This window comes from Onychostoma macrolepis, chromosome 25, assembly GCF_012432095.1.
Source record: "Onychostoma macrolepis isolate SWU-2019 chromosome 25, ASM1243209v1, whole genome shotgun sequence".
Classification (NCBI taxonomy): Eukaryota; Metazoa; Chordata; class Actinopteri; order Cypriniformes; family Cyprinidae; genus Onychostoma; species Onychostoma macrolepis.
This window is the reverse complement of record NC_081179.1, coordinates 13,125,497-13,143,151: the sequence shown is the minus strand read 5'-3', so window position 1 is coordinate 13,143,151 and position 17,655 is coordinate 13,125,497. Positions and strand designations below refer to the sequence as shown.

Below are 17,655 nucleotides of genomic sequence, written 5' to 3'. Positions count from 1 at the left end.
TATGCGTGGCAAAAGATCATTCATACAATTATTATAATTTTTTTATTCAAAAGCACTTTTGGTACAAGCAAACTATCACTGATGTTTTGTCATTTACAAAATACACTTAGTTCACACTTATGTTTAAGGGTTTATTATTTCAAATAATTATGCATGATTAAGCTGAACCTTTACCTTGAACTTAAAAAAATTCATCTTGATTCATCAAGCCCTTCAAACTACACTTTTGTTCTTTGATTTTGATATTTCTTTTGCTGCAGACTTTAAAATGCTTTTAGTGATCAAGAATAAGACAAAAATAGAGGCAACTTGTGTCTCAGAGGTATATACTGATGCGTTCTTGTGCCAGGCGCAGTCTCTCCATGCGTTGGTGTAAGTCTGCTCTCTTCTGTCCAGCTTCTGTGTCCTCCACGAGCAGCTTCACAACATCAGCTCCATCCCGCAGGTCCATAGCATGAGCCCGCAGCATCACGGCAGCTTCCTTCAGTATGAATAGCAGGATCACCATGGGAATGTAGTCGGCCAGACGCTGATACACTATCTGATGGATTGAGAGAATATCTGATAGGTTTTCAGTGCATTCAATACCAAAACACAAGCAGTTAACATTGACATCATGAACTGATTTAAACCTCGTAGTAGAAGATCAGTTTATCAGGCGTCAAGCTCCTGGTGTCAAAAACAGCACAGTTGTGGGTTGAGACTGCATTGTCTCCCATATCCAAACTAATGGACTTGTACAATTTTCTGGGTAAAAATGGAATCCTGTGTGTACAGACATTTCTCCATGTTAATGTACTCATGGATCCTCTTCTCCACCTTGCTTTCTTGCTTTGAGTGTATTTTGTCAATATGGTATTCAGGGGAAAAAATATACATCAGAAATGTTATCATAATGCGTGGCAAAATATCATTCATACAAGCAAGTCCACAGTGAAAGTGATATAAAAAGTGAAAATGCAGTTCATTCAATTAAATTTTATTTGTGTAGCGCTTTTCACAATATATGCTGTTTCTAAGCAGGTCAAGTGTTTAATATTGATAATTACAGGATTGCAGCTGGATTGTACATTGAGACACATGCACCCAAAGCTGTTCATGACATTTACTTTTTTTAATGCTGTTCTTAATTTCTTTAGAGCTCCAGAGAAGGTCAAGCAGGCAACCAGAAAGCCACGATCCACAGAGAGAGCCTAGTGAGATACCTTTACAACATACAATGTGAATGGCATGGAAACAAGATGTCTGCCAAAATTATTTTTAATTGGTTACATGGAGTCATTTCATTAAAAATGGCTGAAACGTATTAAGATACAATACTAAGAATGTTATATGCGTTAAACTGCCAGAAACATTCTATAGATTATCATTATCAGATACATTAGATAAAGTTTAAATAATGCATTCCATTCATATGCTGAAGAGAGTTTTATAGATTAAGTTATCAAATACATCATGCATTTTCAGGTAATATCTTCTAGTCAGATGATTGCTCAAATAAAATCACTAAGTGCTTCCTGAGCAGCAGTCAGACGGTCCAGGCGAGACTGTAGGTCTCTGCGCCTTGTACCGACATCAGAGTCTTCAAACAGCAGCTCGCTCACATTTGCCCCGTCCAGTAAACTAAGCATGTCAATAGACAGAAGCTGAGCAGTTTCCTTCAGCATGAAAAAGGAGATCATCATGGGCAGTTGGTCAGACATCCGCTGCACCACAATCTGAAAGAAAACAGATCTACAAAAGTTACCTGCACACAGCACAAGCACTGCAAGTTATTCCTGAACAAAACGTTAGATCATATTGTATATTACCTCATAATACGCCTCCAGCATTTCACTGTACTTGCTTTTTATGTCAAAGACAGGTAATTCATCTTCTGAAAATTTCTCGTCGCTAATCTCATTCAAAAACTTCAAGTAGATGGGATCTTGAGTGTAGATCATGTTTTCCATTTCAAACTGCTCTGAGATCCTCTGCTCTGCCTTGGCTTGTTGGCTTGACTGAATGTTTTTGATTTTACTCTTTTAGAGTTAAGTGAAGAAGTACAGAGAAAAGAGAACTTAATTAAACGTGATTAGCAATGCAAGTTTGTTGTACATTTCTATTCCAACCTTTAAAAGGAATATTTACCATAATGATATTTTGAAGAACAGAGTAGTTCTGGAAACACTGTTTAAGATGATGTCTTGAGAAAAAAAAATACATAAATCAAAAGACAAACCGATGTGCTAAATTCAGATGTGCTAAAACTACAAAAACTTTCAGTTATGCTCTAATCATTTGGTTTTATATTCAGTACTCTCACATGAACATGAAAGTGTGTGACGATACCTTTGATAGTGTTGAGTAATTTAATGGCTGGTGCTTTAAGTGTGGCCACATGGTCCTGCAGAACGTCCTCAAACATTTTGTAGTTACTGAAGCCGAGCAGTTCCCTCCCTCTGTATTTGTGACTAAACTGTATTCTTTCTGCAGTCTTTTCATTACCTTGTTTGGGATAAAAAAAAGTTTTGAAATTAATTGACTTTTTCATTTGAACTTAGAATTCTTAGAATAGCAAAACAGTGAATTCAAATTTTCTAAGAAATTTGAAAATATACTGACAAGATGTCTTTGAACTGTTAAGATGATCATTCCACTTTCTGAATTGCTCCCGAAGCTGGCCAAACAAATTTTCTTTAATAATCAGCTCCCCTAATGATAAGTACTGGATTTTTTTATTGAATCCTGTTAAGGTCTGTGGAGAAAAAAGAAATTGTATTGTTACATGTAATTGTTTCAAAGTTTCATTATATAATAAAATTAATACTATGAAAAAAAAATTAATTATGTAAATTCTTTACAAGTAAAATGGTAAAGGATTTTATTCAATATACAAACTTACAGTTTTTTTATTTTTTATTATTGGTTATGTACTATTTTCATAAGCAAGGTGTACATTTTCAAAACACTTAGTACAAAAATTTAAACTGATCATACTTGTAACACCACTAGTCATTCTTTCAAAACCTGGTCTCATGATTTCATTGTAGTTGCACATATTTTCATTCCACATAATTGTTTCAGAACACAAGATCATTGTGATATGTATTGAGAATATTTGGTTTAATCACCAAAACACAACAGTAAGATCTTCTTTCTACCTTCTTCTGATACATCTCTGATCAATCTCTGATCAGTTCCTCTCCCTTGTGTCCTGCTGTATGTTCACAAATAGCAAAACACACGGTTTTACAAATGAGGACGTCCTCAAAGGGAGGTTTTAGGTGATTTTGTCAAGTTTTGCTTACTTCTTTTATACTGTACAGGGTAAACCTACCCTTACGAAAAAAAAGTGTCCCCATAAACTAGGGTTTACCTGAACAACACACACACACACTTACAAAATAGTGGTTATCATCTTAGACAAATCACTTTTAGTCTAAAAATAATTCATTGCATTTGGTTATCCCTAAATTGCAATCACAGTCTATAGAAACTATATATCTATTGAATCTATATCTATAGATTCACCAAATGATTCACTGATTAACCATTAAAGATGAGTTTGATTAAATAATAAGCAAATGTATTAAACTGAATGTGAAGTCATGCAAATTAAAAGTTTGATAGTAATAGCTTTATGAAAGGCAGTTACTGTGAATTAAACATTTATATACATGAAACACTTATTTTTTGTAGTGAAAAGGATATTTTGTGATTGTGTGTATTGTACTAACACAATTGAAAATATGCTGAAATGTTTGAAAAAAAGTGCACTTTTGATGATCTGTTGTGATATTAGTAGTAAGAGTTTTGAAAATTTACCAATTGCTTGTGAAAATTGCGCCAAAGCAACTAAAAAGAACTGTAAACATACAAACAAGACAAAACTGTAAATATAATAAGCAGCAGCCTAATCATCAGGGTCGAAGTGGAAAAGTGGTAAAAATTACCAAATTTAAAAGAGCAGATTCTGTGGATACAGCTGTATTGGTGAAGAATATCAACACTGCTCAAAGGTTCTGAGAGTTTTTAGTTATTAATGCCCCCTAGCATTGGAAATTAATGAAATGTGGCACTGAAGGCAAGAAGGCTGTAAAAACAGAGCGTGTCGTCAGCGCTATACATTGTGCAAAATGTTTTAAAATATAAATATTAAACAAAAACTACCTATTGTCCATAGTTTTAAAGTAGATGTTTAGATCAATTATTTAAAACTGGTAATAAATAAAGACATAAGAACAGGCTAAATGTTAATGAGTAAGAAGTAGGAAGAACACACACATTCCATAGAAACATACATTAATATGCGTTTCTGTGATTTCTGTATCTTGTAAATGATACTTATATTTATGCCCAGCTTCAGTTGCTGCTTTCACAAAAGTACTATTACTTGCATTATATTTTAAACCTAAATTTAACACCCAAATATTTCATCAAAATTATTATTTTAGTCAGAATGGACTACTTGCACAACTAGGCTGACCAATTAGAGCAGACTGCGTGGATTTTAAAAAACCAAGAGGTGCCGCAACAATATAAATTATAAGAAAAATAATGATTTATGAAACATACATTGCTGGTGCCATATCAGGTTTGTTTTAGATCAGGACCCTGTGACGGCCATTTCATTATTTAGCTTCAAGGAACTGCTTTACCCATTTTGCTGTGTGATAGGGGTCATTGTCCTGCATGAAAATTGCAGGCTGATTGGGATGTGCTTGCAGGAAAAGAACTGCATGTTGCTGAAGGAGGTTCTGATAAACATTTGCATTTACCCTGCCATGTACTGTAGCTGTATAAGAGGCCCAACTCCTGCTGCAGAAAACATCCCCCAACCATAACACTTCCTCCACCACCTTTCACTGAATTCTTTACACACTTGGGCTTCAGTCTTTCCTCCAAATTGATGCCAAACAAAATGTTTCCCATCAGACCCAAATAAATTAAACTTGCTCTCATCACTAAAGTAAACTTTGGACAAGTTCTCCTCTCTCCACACAACATGCTCCTCAGCAAAGGTTAGTCTAGTCTTTTGATTATTTCTGCTGATGAGAGGCTTGGTCACTGCAGAGTGGGCTTTCAGTCCGACTTCTCTTAAACGTGCCGAGACAGATCCTTACCCTGTTTAGCACTGAACTGGCGAGCAATTCCAGCTGCAGTGTTGAACCGATTGCCCATTGAGAGTCTCCGCATTATCCTTCATTCTCATGCATTTATCTTACGTGGATGACCAGCCTTTTTGGGGGACTTGAATGAATTAGTGTCATTGTAAACCTGAAATATTCTACGAATCATAGATTTGGAATGACCAACTTTTCTTGCGCTGGCAGAAAGGGTCATTCCTTTGGCCTTCATCTGGACAACCTCCCATCGCAGGGTTTCAGTCCACTGTATATATAGTTTTACAATTGTAATTGTTAAACTGGAATTACTTCGTATATAGATGCCCTTTTTTTTACATTTGAGGCCCTACCCCAGAGGAACTCAAAATCTTATGGTTTTTAACACTGATTTATCAGAATTATTTTATATGATTTATATAATTATTATACTGTTAATTCATTACACATGAGCAATTTTTGTTTAACAATTATAATGAAGCATTTAGTTTAAATGAATATATATATTTCAATCATGACAACTCTCCGAAGATTTTAGCATGGTGATGGATATGACAGTGTTAATGTATTTGGTCTTGGCGGAATAGATCTGCTACATTGCTGCTGAATTGTTGCTGCTGTTGATTATAGCTGTAACTTGCTACTGCCAATGCATATGGCGATATGGTGTCGTGAGTATTTAAGACATACTGCTGCTGCACAAATAGCATATAAAATAACCCGTAGCAGATCTATACAGGTGGAGCTGGGGAAGGTGGAGGGCTTCAGAGATACCCTGAAAGCGCACTGCAGGAATCTCAACTGAATACTACTAGCCAGCCATATAAATGCAAGGCAGTAAGCTGATTGGCTGCATATGCAGCATGAACCAATCAGCTTGTGCCAAGTCGTTTAACTCTCTGAATATCATCAGTTACATTAACAACCCGTCAGCCTGCGCCATCTAGTGTTTCATGACTGAACTGTATTATTAATGCTGTCAAACGATTAATCGCGATTAATCGCATACAAAATAAAAAGTTTTTGTTTGCATAATATATGTGTGTGTTCTGTGTATATTTATTATGTATATATAAATACACACATACAGAATATATTTTTAAAATATTTACATGTATTTACATGTCTATATTTATATTCATATAATTTCTATTATAAATAAATATATTTAATATATAAACATAACATATTTTTCTGAAATATATACATGCATGTGTGTATTTGGATATATACGTAATAAACACAGCACACATACATATATTATGTAAACAAAAACTTTGATTTTAGATGCGATCAATCGCCATTAATCATTTGACAGCACTAATATATATATATATATATATATATATATAAATAAATAATGTAATTACATAAGCCCTTAGAATCAAATGATAAAACTTTTAAAATGACTACATGTGACATGGACTACATGGTCGAGTTTCTCTATACCTGTATTTAGACTATATACACTAATTTCACAACTTTCATTTGTACTGATATAGCAAGATGTTTTCTTCTTGCTGTGTAAATGCATTTAAATTCTTCATGTTTTGAATCTGTTGATCTTCAGCAGAAGAGAATTCAGTTCTTAAAGTTCTTGAATGAGGAATTTTTTGGCTCTCCTAGGGTCCTGTGGCGGTCCAGCCTCGCACTCCTTCAGCTCATTCCTCAGATCCCACAACTTCTTTTTTATCTGTTCGTTGAGCTGTGGCAGTGATTTCTGACACACACACACAAAATTTGGTACACAACACTTCTTCAATTTTTCACACAATGCATATAGAATGTGAATACACTCAATAGATGTAGTAAAAAATTTATATGAATAGGTCTTTAGAGTAAGACATTTAGAAACTTACTTTGATATGATCGACCAGATGCTGAGACAGTTTTAATAGCAAGACTTTTAATAGTTTAATAGCAATAGCATTTTAATAGTTTAATAGCAAGACTTTTAATAGTTGCTTTTTCCTCTTGCAAGAGGCAACTGTAGATAACCAGATATTTTATCAAACAAAAACTGTGCTTTGGCCATGGTGAACATTACAAAAAAATATATAATAGCACTTCTGATGGCCAAAGTGAGGCGCATATTTTTGTAACTTCAGTATACTACCATGATAGAAAACAGTTGGAATGTGAAAACAAAGTAACATGATTTAAACATAATAAATCAAGTCTTAATGACACACATTTTAGGGAACACAAAGTAACATTATATTCTTTTGATGTTATAACCTGAAATGTTCATGGTTTTGGAAGAAGTCTCTCTCCATATCCGCTGACTCCTCTAGAGAAATGTTATCATCGATCTGCTGTTGTCCTCTACACTTCACCATAATGTAACCTTTGCGGAGAGGAATCACTTCATTGCTGACAATTCTCAAAATTCTCTTTTCTGTTCCTTTATCTATGAGGTCTGGCTTGGTCAAAATGGCTGTGAGAATGAAAAACAGTTATTTAGTCAAATGGGAATTTGCTGACACAGCTGCTCATTTTAGGTATTGTGGATTATGTGCTGCATTACCAACAGTTCTTTTGCCATCAGGATCTACTTCTTGAGCCATTTTTAATGCTTCTGTTGTTGCAATATCAGTGTTGCATGGGCACACTACCATGTTTATTGTCTCTTGCTTCTCAGTATATTTCATGATCATACGTTTGATCTACAAAATATGAAGACATTTTTAAAACTGAATAAGTGGTACTGAATGTGGCTTACAAAATCAGATTATACAACCTACCTGGCTTCCAATATCTTGTGGTTGTCCATTTACTGGGACTCTGGCAATTCCAGGTAGATCGATCAGTGTGAGGTCACATACACCTGGTGACATGACCTCTAACGTGATAAGGTCATCACGTATTGCTACCCCTTTTCCTGCCAGCTCATCCTGGGCTGTAAAACATACACACACACACACACACACACACACCACATACTTAACTATGTTTCTCAACCTGAATGCATTGGTCAATTTTATACAGAGAAGCTTAGCTGAGCAATAAGAAATTCAAGCATTTGTAGAATTAGTTCATGAATCTTGGAGTGTGAGTGATGCAGCAATAATGGGTTGTTGACATGACATGGCATTTTCACTGTCCCACAAGATAAAAATTTATATAATTAATATTGTTGTTATTTAAAATACGGTAAATGGTTAAACATTTATTTGTCCTACGTGGATCTGTTGTTATAAAAGCTGCAGTGTCATTAGATTTTTTTTTACATTTTGAGCTAAATCTCAAAATTGTCCTATGGTGTGACTGTCCCAAGCATGGTTCAATAAATTACAACTTTTATAAATGAAAAAGAAAAGCATAAAAATGTTAATAAATACCTCTGGCATAATTGTACAAGTGTCTATTTTAGTAAATGGCAATCATTTTTTTCATCCATATATTTCTGAAAGCGTAGGAACTTGATACATTTTGTCTCTGAAAACCATGTCCTCTGGTGTGACACCATATCCTCTGGTGTGACACCATATCCTGATTTTAAATCAGCCAATTCCAGAGAAAACTTTAATTAGTTGAAGGACCCCATTCATGGTCATGTTACTGAAGCCCCCTGTCAAGCCCATGACGTGTGCACATGGTCAATTTTGTCTCAGAATTGTTCAAATATTTACCTTTTTTGGAACCACTACAAAAGTGTTACGTTACAGGTGTCACGCCTGCACTGTCACACCACAGGACAAAGATGTCACACCACAGGACAAAGATGTCGCACCAGAGGACAAGGTCTCTTTTAAAAAGCATTTTAAATAATTAAATAAGATTTATTCAACTACTTTTTATTCTTTTTTGATCATTTTCAGTGTTCTTAAATGCAATAATTACATTCAATTATTTTCTGATGTTTTTACAGAAAACTTGTACTGTTATAAAGTGTCACGAAAATAAGTATAAAATGTGATATACTTAAGACGTCGCAGAACTATGAGCAACTCTAAACAAAAGCAAGCTCACTCTTCAGCTCCGCCGACCACGAGATCAAACGCTAGCATAGCGGGTAAATTAGCAGCCATGGCTACCTCATTTAATGCAGAGAAACAATCCGCAACTGAGACTATTGAACCTGTCTCCATGGACAAATTAGTTTCTGAACTAACAAAACAAAGAAATAGTATCAGAGAAGACATTTGTGGTTTGATTCAAGAATTTATTGGTCCTTTGCAAAGTTCGATAGATGCATTACGAGAAACGGTAGATGACTTTCAAGGCCGTTTGGTGTCGATGGAATCCCGAGTTGGGGAAAACTTTGAAAAGCTGATAGCAGCAGAAAAAGTTATCAAAACTCTGTAAACCCAAAACTCATTCTTGCTTGACCGCATCGAAGACCTGGAAAACAGATCCCGCAGATCCAACTTGAGGATTGTTAATAATCCAGAAGGAAGTGAAAATAATCAAGATCCCATTAAGTTCATTTCCAAAATGCTGAAAGGAGGTGACGGGAGCAGAAGTCTTCTACGAACCACCAATACTGGAGAGAGCTCACTGATCCCCCGGTCAAAAACCGACAGATGGCCGAAAATCACGTCCATTTGTGGTTTGCTTCCACCGGTTCCAAGACAAAGAGAGGCTACCCCGATGGTCTAGGAGTCATGAGATCCAGTACAAGGGGAACGCAGTCAGAATATATCCGGATCTCAGCGCTGCCCTTTCAAAGAAGCGAGCTTTGTTCAACAGCATAAAACAATCACTTTACCAGAAAGGAATACGATTCCAGCTGCTTTACCCAGCTCGCTTGAGAGTGACAGTCGAAGAACAAACTTTCATATTCAATTCACCTGAGGAGGCGAAACAGTTCTACGACCAACGGGTCAATGCCTAAGGACAACCGGAATATCTAAACTTATCTTTAAGTGGAGAACATTACCCGCTATCTACGAGGATGACTTGTAAAAGATATAGGTATCTTTAAGGCATTTGTTTTATTTAATTCTTGCTTCAAATATTAATGTTCTTCCTTGTCTGAAAAAAACTTGTTGTTTTGGAAAACAAACAAACTGAACATTTAATGACTGTGTATTGATACTCCAAGGAGTAAAAAGTAAACTTCTGTAAAAAATTCTGGATGTAGAAAATGTTATAGTGGATTGGGATACCCCCGTTGATAGGAACGGTTCTGAGTAATTTGAGGGATTACTGGGGGTACGTGTATGGGGACCTACCATTTGCCTCCGTTCTTGAGACAAATATAGGAAGAGGTCAATGTTTCTTGTGCTTGATTGAGAGAGAGGGTGGGACATTGTGGGGGCCGTTTTTTTTTTTTTTTTTTTTTTAACATCACTCACTTGTACCTGTGGAAATATGGTCTTTCTTTCATTCATCTATTCTAATAAAAGTACTGACTGATGTGTGACATGTTTAAGAAAGAAGGCGGGTCTTCCATTTGTTTTATTACCTGGAACGTTAAGGGTATGAATGGACCAAATAAACGAGCGTGTATTTTTTGGATATAGCATTTCTGCAAGAAACGCATTTTCAAATAGCAGATCAGGTAAGACTTAGAAAACCATGGGTTGGACAGATTTTTCATTCCTATTTCAACAGTAAAACAAGAGGAGCAACAATTATAATTCATAAGAAAGTCCAGTTTAATGCATCTAAATGTGTTTCTGATCCCCAAGGACACTTTGTTATCGTGACTGCATATCTGTTTCAAATCCCTGTTGTCCTGGTATGTGTTTATGCCCCAAATTGGGACGATGTTAACTTCATTCATAAAATCATCTCACATCTACCAGATTTAAATACAGGTGCATCTCAATAAATTAGAATGTTGTGAAAAAGTTATTTCAAAAAGTGAAACTTTCATATATTTTAGATTCATTGCATGTAAAGTTTTAATTTTGATGATTAGAGCTTACAGCTCATGAAAGTCAAAAATCAGTATCTCAAAATATTAGAATATTTACATTTGAGTTTCAATAAATGACCGTCTCTACAGTATAACTTCCGGGTATGTCTTGTTCTTTGAAACCACAATAATGGAGAAGACTGCTGACTTGGCAATGATCCAGAAGACGAACATTGACGCCCTCCACAAAGAGGGTAAGTCACAGCGGGTCATTACTGAAAGGTGTGGCTGTTTACAGAGTGCTGTATCAAAGCATATTAAATGCAAAGTTGACTGGAAGGAAGAATTTTGGGTAGGAAAAGCAACAGGGATGACTGCAAGCTTGAGAATACTGTCAAGCAAAGCTGATTCAAACACTTGTGAGAGCTTCACAAGGAGTGAACTGAAGCTGGAGTCAGTGCATCAAGAGTCACCATGCTCAGATGTCTTCAGGAAAAGGGCTACCAAGCCACTTCTGAAGCAGAGACAACAGCAGAAGCGTCTTACCTGGGCTGTGGAGAAAAAGAACTGGACTGTTGCTCAGTGGTCCAAAGTCCTCTTTTCAGATGAAAGTAAATTTTGCATTTCATTTGGAAATCAAGGTCCCAGAGTCTGGAGGAAGAGTGGAGAGGCACAGAATCCATGTTGCTTGAAGTCCAGTGTGAAGTTTCCACAGTCTGTGATGATTTGGGCTGCCATGTCATCTGCTGGTGTTGGTCCACTGTGTTTTCTGAAGTCCACAGTCAACGCAGCCATCTACCAGGAAGTTTTAGAGCACTTCATGCTTCCTTCTGCTGACAAGCTTTATGGAGACGCTGATTTCATTTTCCAGCAGGACTTGGCACCTGCCCACACTGCCAAAGGTACCAAAAGCTGGTTAAATGGCCATGGTGTTGGTGTGCTTGACTGGCCAGCAAACTTGCCTGACCTGAACCCCATAGAGAATCTATGGGGTATTGTCAAGAGGAAGATGAGAGACACCAGACCCAACAATGCAGATGAGCTGAAGGCCACTATCAAAGAAACCTGGGCTTCCATACCACCTCAGCAGTGCCACAAACTGATCACCTCCATGCCACGCCGAATTTAAGCAGTAATTAAAGCAAAAGGAACCAAGTATTGAGTACATATACAGTAAATGAACATACTTTCCAGAAGGCCAACAATTCACTAAAAATGTTTGTTTTATTGGTCTTATGAAGTATTCTAATTTGTTGAGATAGTGAATTGGTGGGTTTTTGTTAAATGTGAGCCTAAATCATCACGATTAAAAGAACCAAAGACTTAAACTACTTCAGTCTGTGTGCATTTAATTTATTTAATACACGAGTTTCACAATTTGAGTTAAATTACTGAAATAAATGAACTTTTCCACGACATTCTAATTCATTGAGATGCACCTGTACATACAAATACATTTTTGGCGGAGATTTAAATTGTGTTGTTAACTCAAAATTAGATCGTTCAAATCCAAAACCAATGCCACAATCTAAATTATCTTTAGCTCTCTCAACTTTTATGGCACAAACAGGATGTTTGGATCCATGGAGATTTTTCTTTCCACAAAAAAGAGAATTTTCCTATTTATCTCATGTTCATTCATCTTACTCTAGAATAGATTATTTCTATATTGATAAAACACTACTTCCTTCATTAGAAAAAATTCAATACTCTGCCATTATAATATCGGATCAAGCCCCACTACTTTTAGATTTACGATTTACTCTCTGCAGTAACCAACGCCCCACTTGGAGATTGAATCCAACTCTGTTGGCAGACAAAAAAATTCCATACATGTACATCAACAGCAATTGATAATTTTTTGGCTACAAACACATTTGAAGAGGTATAACCATCGACTTTATGGGAAACATTTAAAGTAGTCATCAGAGGTGAAATCATAGCTTATTCTTCATATACCAACAAACTAAAGAATGCAAAATTACAACAACTCATTGATTCCACAGCAAAAATAGATAACCACGTCTCATTAACTCCTTCAGAAGAGTTATTCAAAAAGAGAGTGGAACTTGAAGCGCAATATGATCAACTTTCAATTGAAAGGACTCAACAGTACTTGTTATGGCTAAAGGGAATTTTTATGAACATGGGGAAAAAGCAAGCCGATTACTAGCACATCAGATAAAATGTCAGTCAGCTTCTAGACTAATTCCACAGATTCGAAACAGATCACAACAACTAACAATGGACCCCAAGGAAATTAATGACACCTTCAAAGAATATTACTCTAATTTGTACTCTTCTTAGTTTCCAGAAGATACCTCAAATATGTTAATGTTTCTAGATGGTTTAAACATTCCGAAAATTAATTTGGAGCAAAAAGAAAATTTAGAACAGCCTATTAAGAGGTCATAGACTATTTATTTTTAATATTGAAAAGGTTTGTGTTATGGGAAGTGGACCAGACACAGAGGATGAGGAATAACACTGCGAAGTTTGAGTTCAGCAGTCGGGTAAGTAGGGTAGAGTGATGAGAGAGTTACTGAGGTTCTTTGTACGATAAAGGATATACTGATGTTGGTCTGTTTGCCAGGAACTCGTGGATGACTTGGTAAGCACACACTTCGGGTTGACACCGAAGACAAGCTGGGGTGACGGACGAAGACAGGCAGACGTAGGAGATGCAGAGGACCACCGATGAACAGTGGGTAAGTACTCAAGAGGTAAGTATCTGTGCAGAGAAGGTGAGAGTCCACTTCGTGTAAGCGAGATCGGACAACTGACTGATGTGAGGTGTGTGCTTAAGTAGGGCTGGAATAATTGAGTGTTGATGATATGCAGGTGGCTTGCGTTAAAACTCAGGTGACAGTGACCGCTGTGTGAGATTGGTGGTGGAGCCTGGCTGATCTGTGACAGTTTGGCTTTGGCCCAAAATATGTAAATTGGATTCAATTGCTTTATTCTACCCGTAAAGTCTCTGTTATAACAAACAAAGTACGCTCACAATTTTTCCCAATACTAAGAGGCACAAAACAAGGATGCCCTTTAAGTCCCCTTCTTTTCGCATTAGCGATAGAACCTCTTTCTATAATGCTTAAATCTCTACAGTCCATAAAGGGCATTGATAGGATGGGTATAGAACATAGAGTTTCTTTATATGCAGACGACCTGTTGTTATATATTTCAAACCCAGTTGAAAATGTCCCCAAAATAGTGCAAATTCTTTCTGCCTTTGGCAGTTTCTCAGGATATGAATTGCATTTTTCTAAAAGTGTATGCTTTCCCATTAATCCTCTGGCTCTACAAATTAAAACTTCATCCCTCCCATTTCATATCTCTTAATCCGGCTTTAAATACTTAGGAGTACATATTACTCAAACTTTTTCAGGTCTATATAAAAATAACTTTTTACCCCTTATAAATAAATTTAAAACTGATCTACAAAGATGGGACACATTATACCTGTCTTTAGCAGGTAAATTTTTATACTTATTCCTGTCCTTCCCAGTTTTTATCCCAAAAGCCTTTTTTCGTACATTAAATAAGCTTATAACATAATTTTTATGGAAAGGGAAGAACCCAAGAATTAATAAAGACCTTTTGGAAAGACAGCGATTTCAAGGAGGTTTAGCTTTTCCTAATTTTATGGGATATTGCTGGGCAGCAAATCTTCAAAAAGTCATAATTTCCCAGAGAAAGATTGGTGTAAGGCAGAAGCAGATACTTGTATTTCTACATCACTTCCCGCCTTAATAACAATGAAACTACCCTTCTCCCCTTATCAGTATACCTCAAACCCAGTTGTAAGTTCAACACTTAAAATATTGTCTCAATTTAGACAAACGTACAAACTTAAGGACTTCTCCTTGTTAAGCCCTCTCAGTAACAACCCTCTATTCCCGCTGGTAAAATAGACTACACCTACGCATACAATGGCAGAGTACTGGATTGGCTAAATGCAGTGATTTTTACATTGATAACACTTTCGCTAATTTCAACGACCTTTTACAGAAATGTCAGCTAGCACAATCTAACCTGTTCCGTTATTTTCAAGTCCGACATTTTATTCAATCTCAAAGTTCCACCTTTCCTAACCTACCCCCTACCTAATGGATAAAATTTTACAGATTCCTGTAACCCCTAAAGGTCAAATTTCTGCATTATACAATATAATTGTGTCTGCAAGCAATACCTCAATTGAAAAAAATTAAAGAAAAATGGACCAAGGATATAGACTCTGTAATTGATGAAATGATGATGCCCTAAAAAGAGTAAATGGATCAACCACCTGTGCACGCCTTAGTCTTATAAAAAAAATCTACCAAAAACTTCAATGTGGATTTGTGATTTGATATTATATTTAAAACTAGAAAAAATAAAATGTCAAAAAAGGATCCATCCAAACATTGGAGTGACACCCCCCACCCCCCCCCCCCCCTCCTTTTGTGTGTGTGTGTTTTTGTGAACACTTATTTACTTTTGTTAACAAAATTTAATGATATATCTGTTTGATAACAAAATATTGAAATGTATCCTGCTATTTTGCATAGTAAGCACTGTTATTGCTAATCATTTATTCATATAATTATTTATTTGGTTGTTTGGTTATTCATTTCTTATTTTTTCACTTTCTGTTAATTTAAGGTTGTGGAACAGGGTGGGGAAAGAAAATACATAATTATATAATTGTTTGAATTTTTTTGTCTAAACATGTTTGAAAAATTAATAAATAAAGTGCAAAAAAAAAAAACTTTCTCCTTTAACATGTTCAAAATTAAATAGAAATAATTTAATAACTACCATTTCTGTCCTTTAGTGTGACGTAATTTCCTATGGCGTGACACACATAAAAGAACCACATATTTGTTTTTATCTCAAATCATCTTAAAAAAAAACAGTTGAGTATTGCAATAGGGGAGATACAAATATCACTCAACTTAAAATGGTATAATTTTCGACAGTTCTGAACAGATGACAGCAAAATTTTTGTCTTGAAATTGTCCAATAAGTCATGGGGGAAAAAATGCATAAATATATGCATTTTTCTGCCTGTTTGTCAACTACCCTAATGCAAACGCAAATGCATAATTTGCTGTTGGCCAGGGATGCATCTTGGCCAAATATCTTGTAATTTGTACAACATCATCTACAGTCTGATATGTGTTGTAGAAATTATATGCTGAGCCATTTTTTTACCTAATCAAAGCAACCTGACAGAATGGTTTATTTCTCACTGTTCCAAAAGAAAACAATTTATTATCACATAACTTTATTAACACATAAACTCCCTGATATTAGGTGAAAATGGCTTATTTTATAAAAAGAAAAACACTGGATACATTCAAGAAGTCTTCTGTATTGATGTGGTGAAGAGAATTTGCAAAAGAGGCATTGTTACTTTTTTAGGCTGAAAACTGGCAAATAAATAAATGAATAACAAAGTTGCATCAGATCAGATAAGTGACAGAACAGAAGTTGAGATAGTAGTAGAAGTAGATAGTTTTAAATAACCAATGGCAATATACTGATTTTGGGACAGACTGAACATCGATTACATGTATGATTTTGCCACAATTGGCAGAACATGAAATGTTCTTGCTGAGTTATGGCGCCATCTTGTGGTGTGACTGGCTAGAATGCACAGTCACACCACAAGAATGCAGGTCAGAAATGGGACATTCGTCCCACAATGTCATGAGGAATGGTTCCAGTATGACTTTCTCTCCTGGGACAGAACTGATGTCAGCTGATGTCAGGTTGGTGAATACGGCCTATGAAAATGTGCAGGGAGATGACCATGTGTCTGCATTCTGATAAAGACCTCCTTTAAGAGCAGCCCATGATGCTGTCATAGTCTCCTCACTCCTTTGAGGAGTAGATGATGTGTACCCAGTGAGGAAACATTAATGAAGTCTCAACTTAAGATTGCAGCCATATAGATGTTAATACTGGATGCCGACATCCCCGCTTCAAACAGCAATTGTAGGAATGCGAGTACTGACTCAAATGACCATGGATAGTGGGTTCAACCTGTGACACACCACGGGTGACGCATGTTGCACCAGTCCTGAAATATCTTGCATCACCAATTACACATTGCATACATTGGGTGCAAGGAGGTGTTGCATTTCAGAGTGTGTCTGACTTCTTGGGTGCATGAAGTCAGCCTTTTGGCCTCAGGGGCCACAATCACAACTGAAGAAACTCCAAACGGGGGTGCCTGCTCTTCTGCCCATGTAGAAGATCCTTCTGTGGAGGAATCTCCAGTGGGGTCCCTCATGTTAGTGACAGCAGGAAGGGGAAGCCATGTCCACGACGGCCACTGCGGAGCTACCAGGAGAATGTAATGTTTCTCTCTCTGGGCTGCGTTCCACTTCGGTTTTAGACACACAATTGTGATCTTCCCTAAGCACTTCCCCTCAGGGCAATCCCCACTGCTATTTTGAAGTGTGCTCCACTTTGTGAAGTGGACGAGGGAAATTTATATGGACAGACCCTCGAAACTTAAATTTTGACAGAGGGAGTCTACTTCACATGTACACTTTAGACTGCTCCATAGACCACAATGCAACATGATCACTGCAGATCATGTTTTTATATCCCCACCCCAAACAACTCTGATATATAAATGATTTTTTTTTCTTTTTTATATTTAAATACAGCCCTAGCATGCATACTGTATATACATATAGAATGCTGCATCAAACAAATTCTTAAGGCAAAACATGTAAATAATGAATTAAC

At 36.3% G+C, this 17,655-nt stretch overlaps 1 protein-coding gene across 1 annotated transcript in view; it reads right to left on the bottom strand.

The window, feature by feature from the left end:
- Nucleotides 1-214: 214 nt before the first annotated feature.
- Nucleotides 215-17,655, bottom strand: part of LOC131533862 (interferon-induced GTP-binding protein Mx3-like) — a 23,957-nt gene continuing 6,516 nt past the window's right edge. The window contains exons 6-18 of the mRNA XM_058766288.1: nucleotides 7,850-8,004; nucleotides 7,633-7,771; nucleotides 7,344-7,542; nucleotides 7,058-7,092; nucleotides 6,965-7,008; nucleotides 6,707-6,825; nucleotides 2,605-2,741; nucleotides 2,300-2,487; nucleotides 2,131-2,169; nucleotides 1,863-2,021; nucleotides 1,501-1,718; nucleotides 633-765; nucleotides 215-541 (exon numbers count right to left, since the gene is read on the bottom strand). Of these exons, the coding sequence (XP_058622271.1) occupies nucleotides 317-541; nucleotides 633-765; nucleotides 1,501-1,718; nucleotides 1,863-2,021; nucleotides 2,131-2,169; nucleotides 2,300-2,487; nucleotides 2,605-2,741; nucleotides 6,707-6,825; nucleotides 6,965-7,008; nucleotides 7,058-7,092; nucleotides 7,344-7,542; nucleotides 7,633-7,771; nucleotides 7,850-8,004 (1,790 nt within the window). The 3' untranslated portion in view covers nucleotides 215-316. The remainder of the gene's footprint in view (nucleotides 542-632; nucleotides 766-1,500; nucleotides 1,719-1,862; nucleotides 2,022-2,130; nucleotides 2,170-2,299; nucleotides 2,488-2,604; nucleotides 2,742-6,706; nucleotides 6,826-6,964; nucleotides 7,009-7,057; nucleotides 7,093-7,343; nucleotides 7,543-7,632; nucleotides 7,772-7,849; nucleotides 8,005-17,655) is intronic.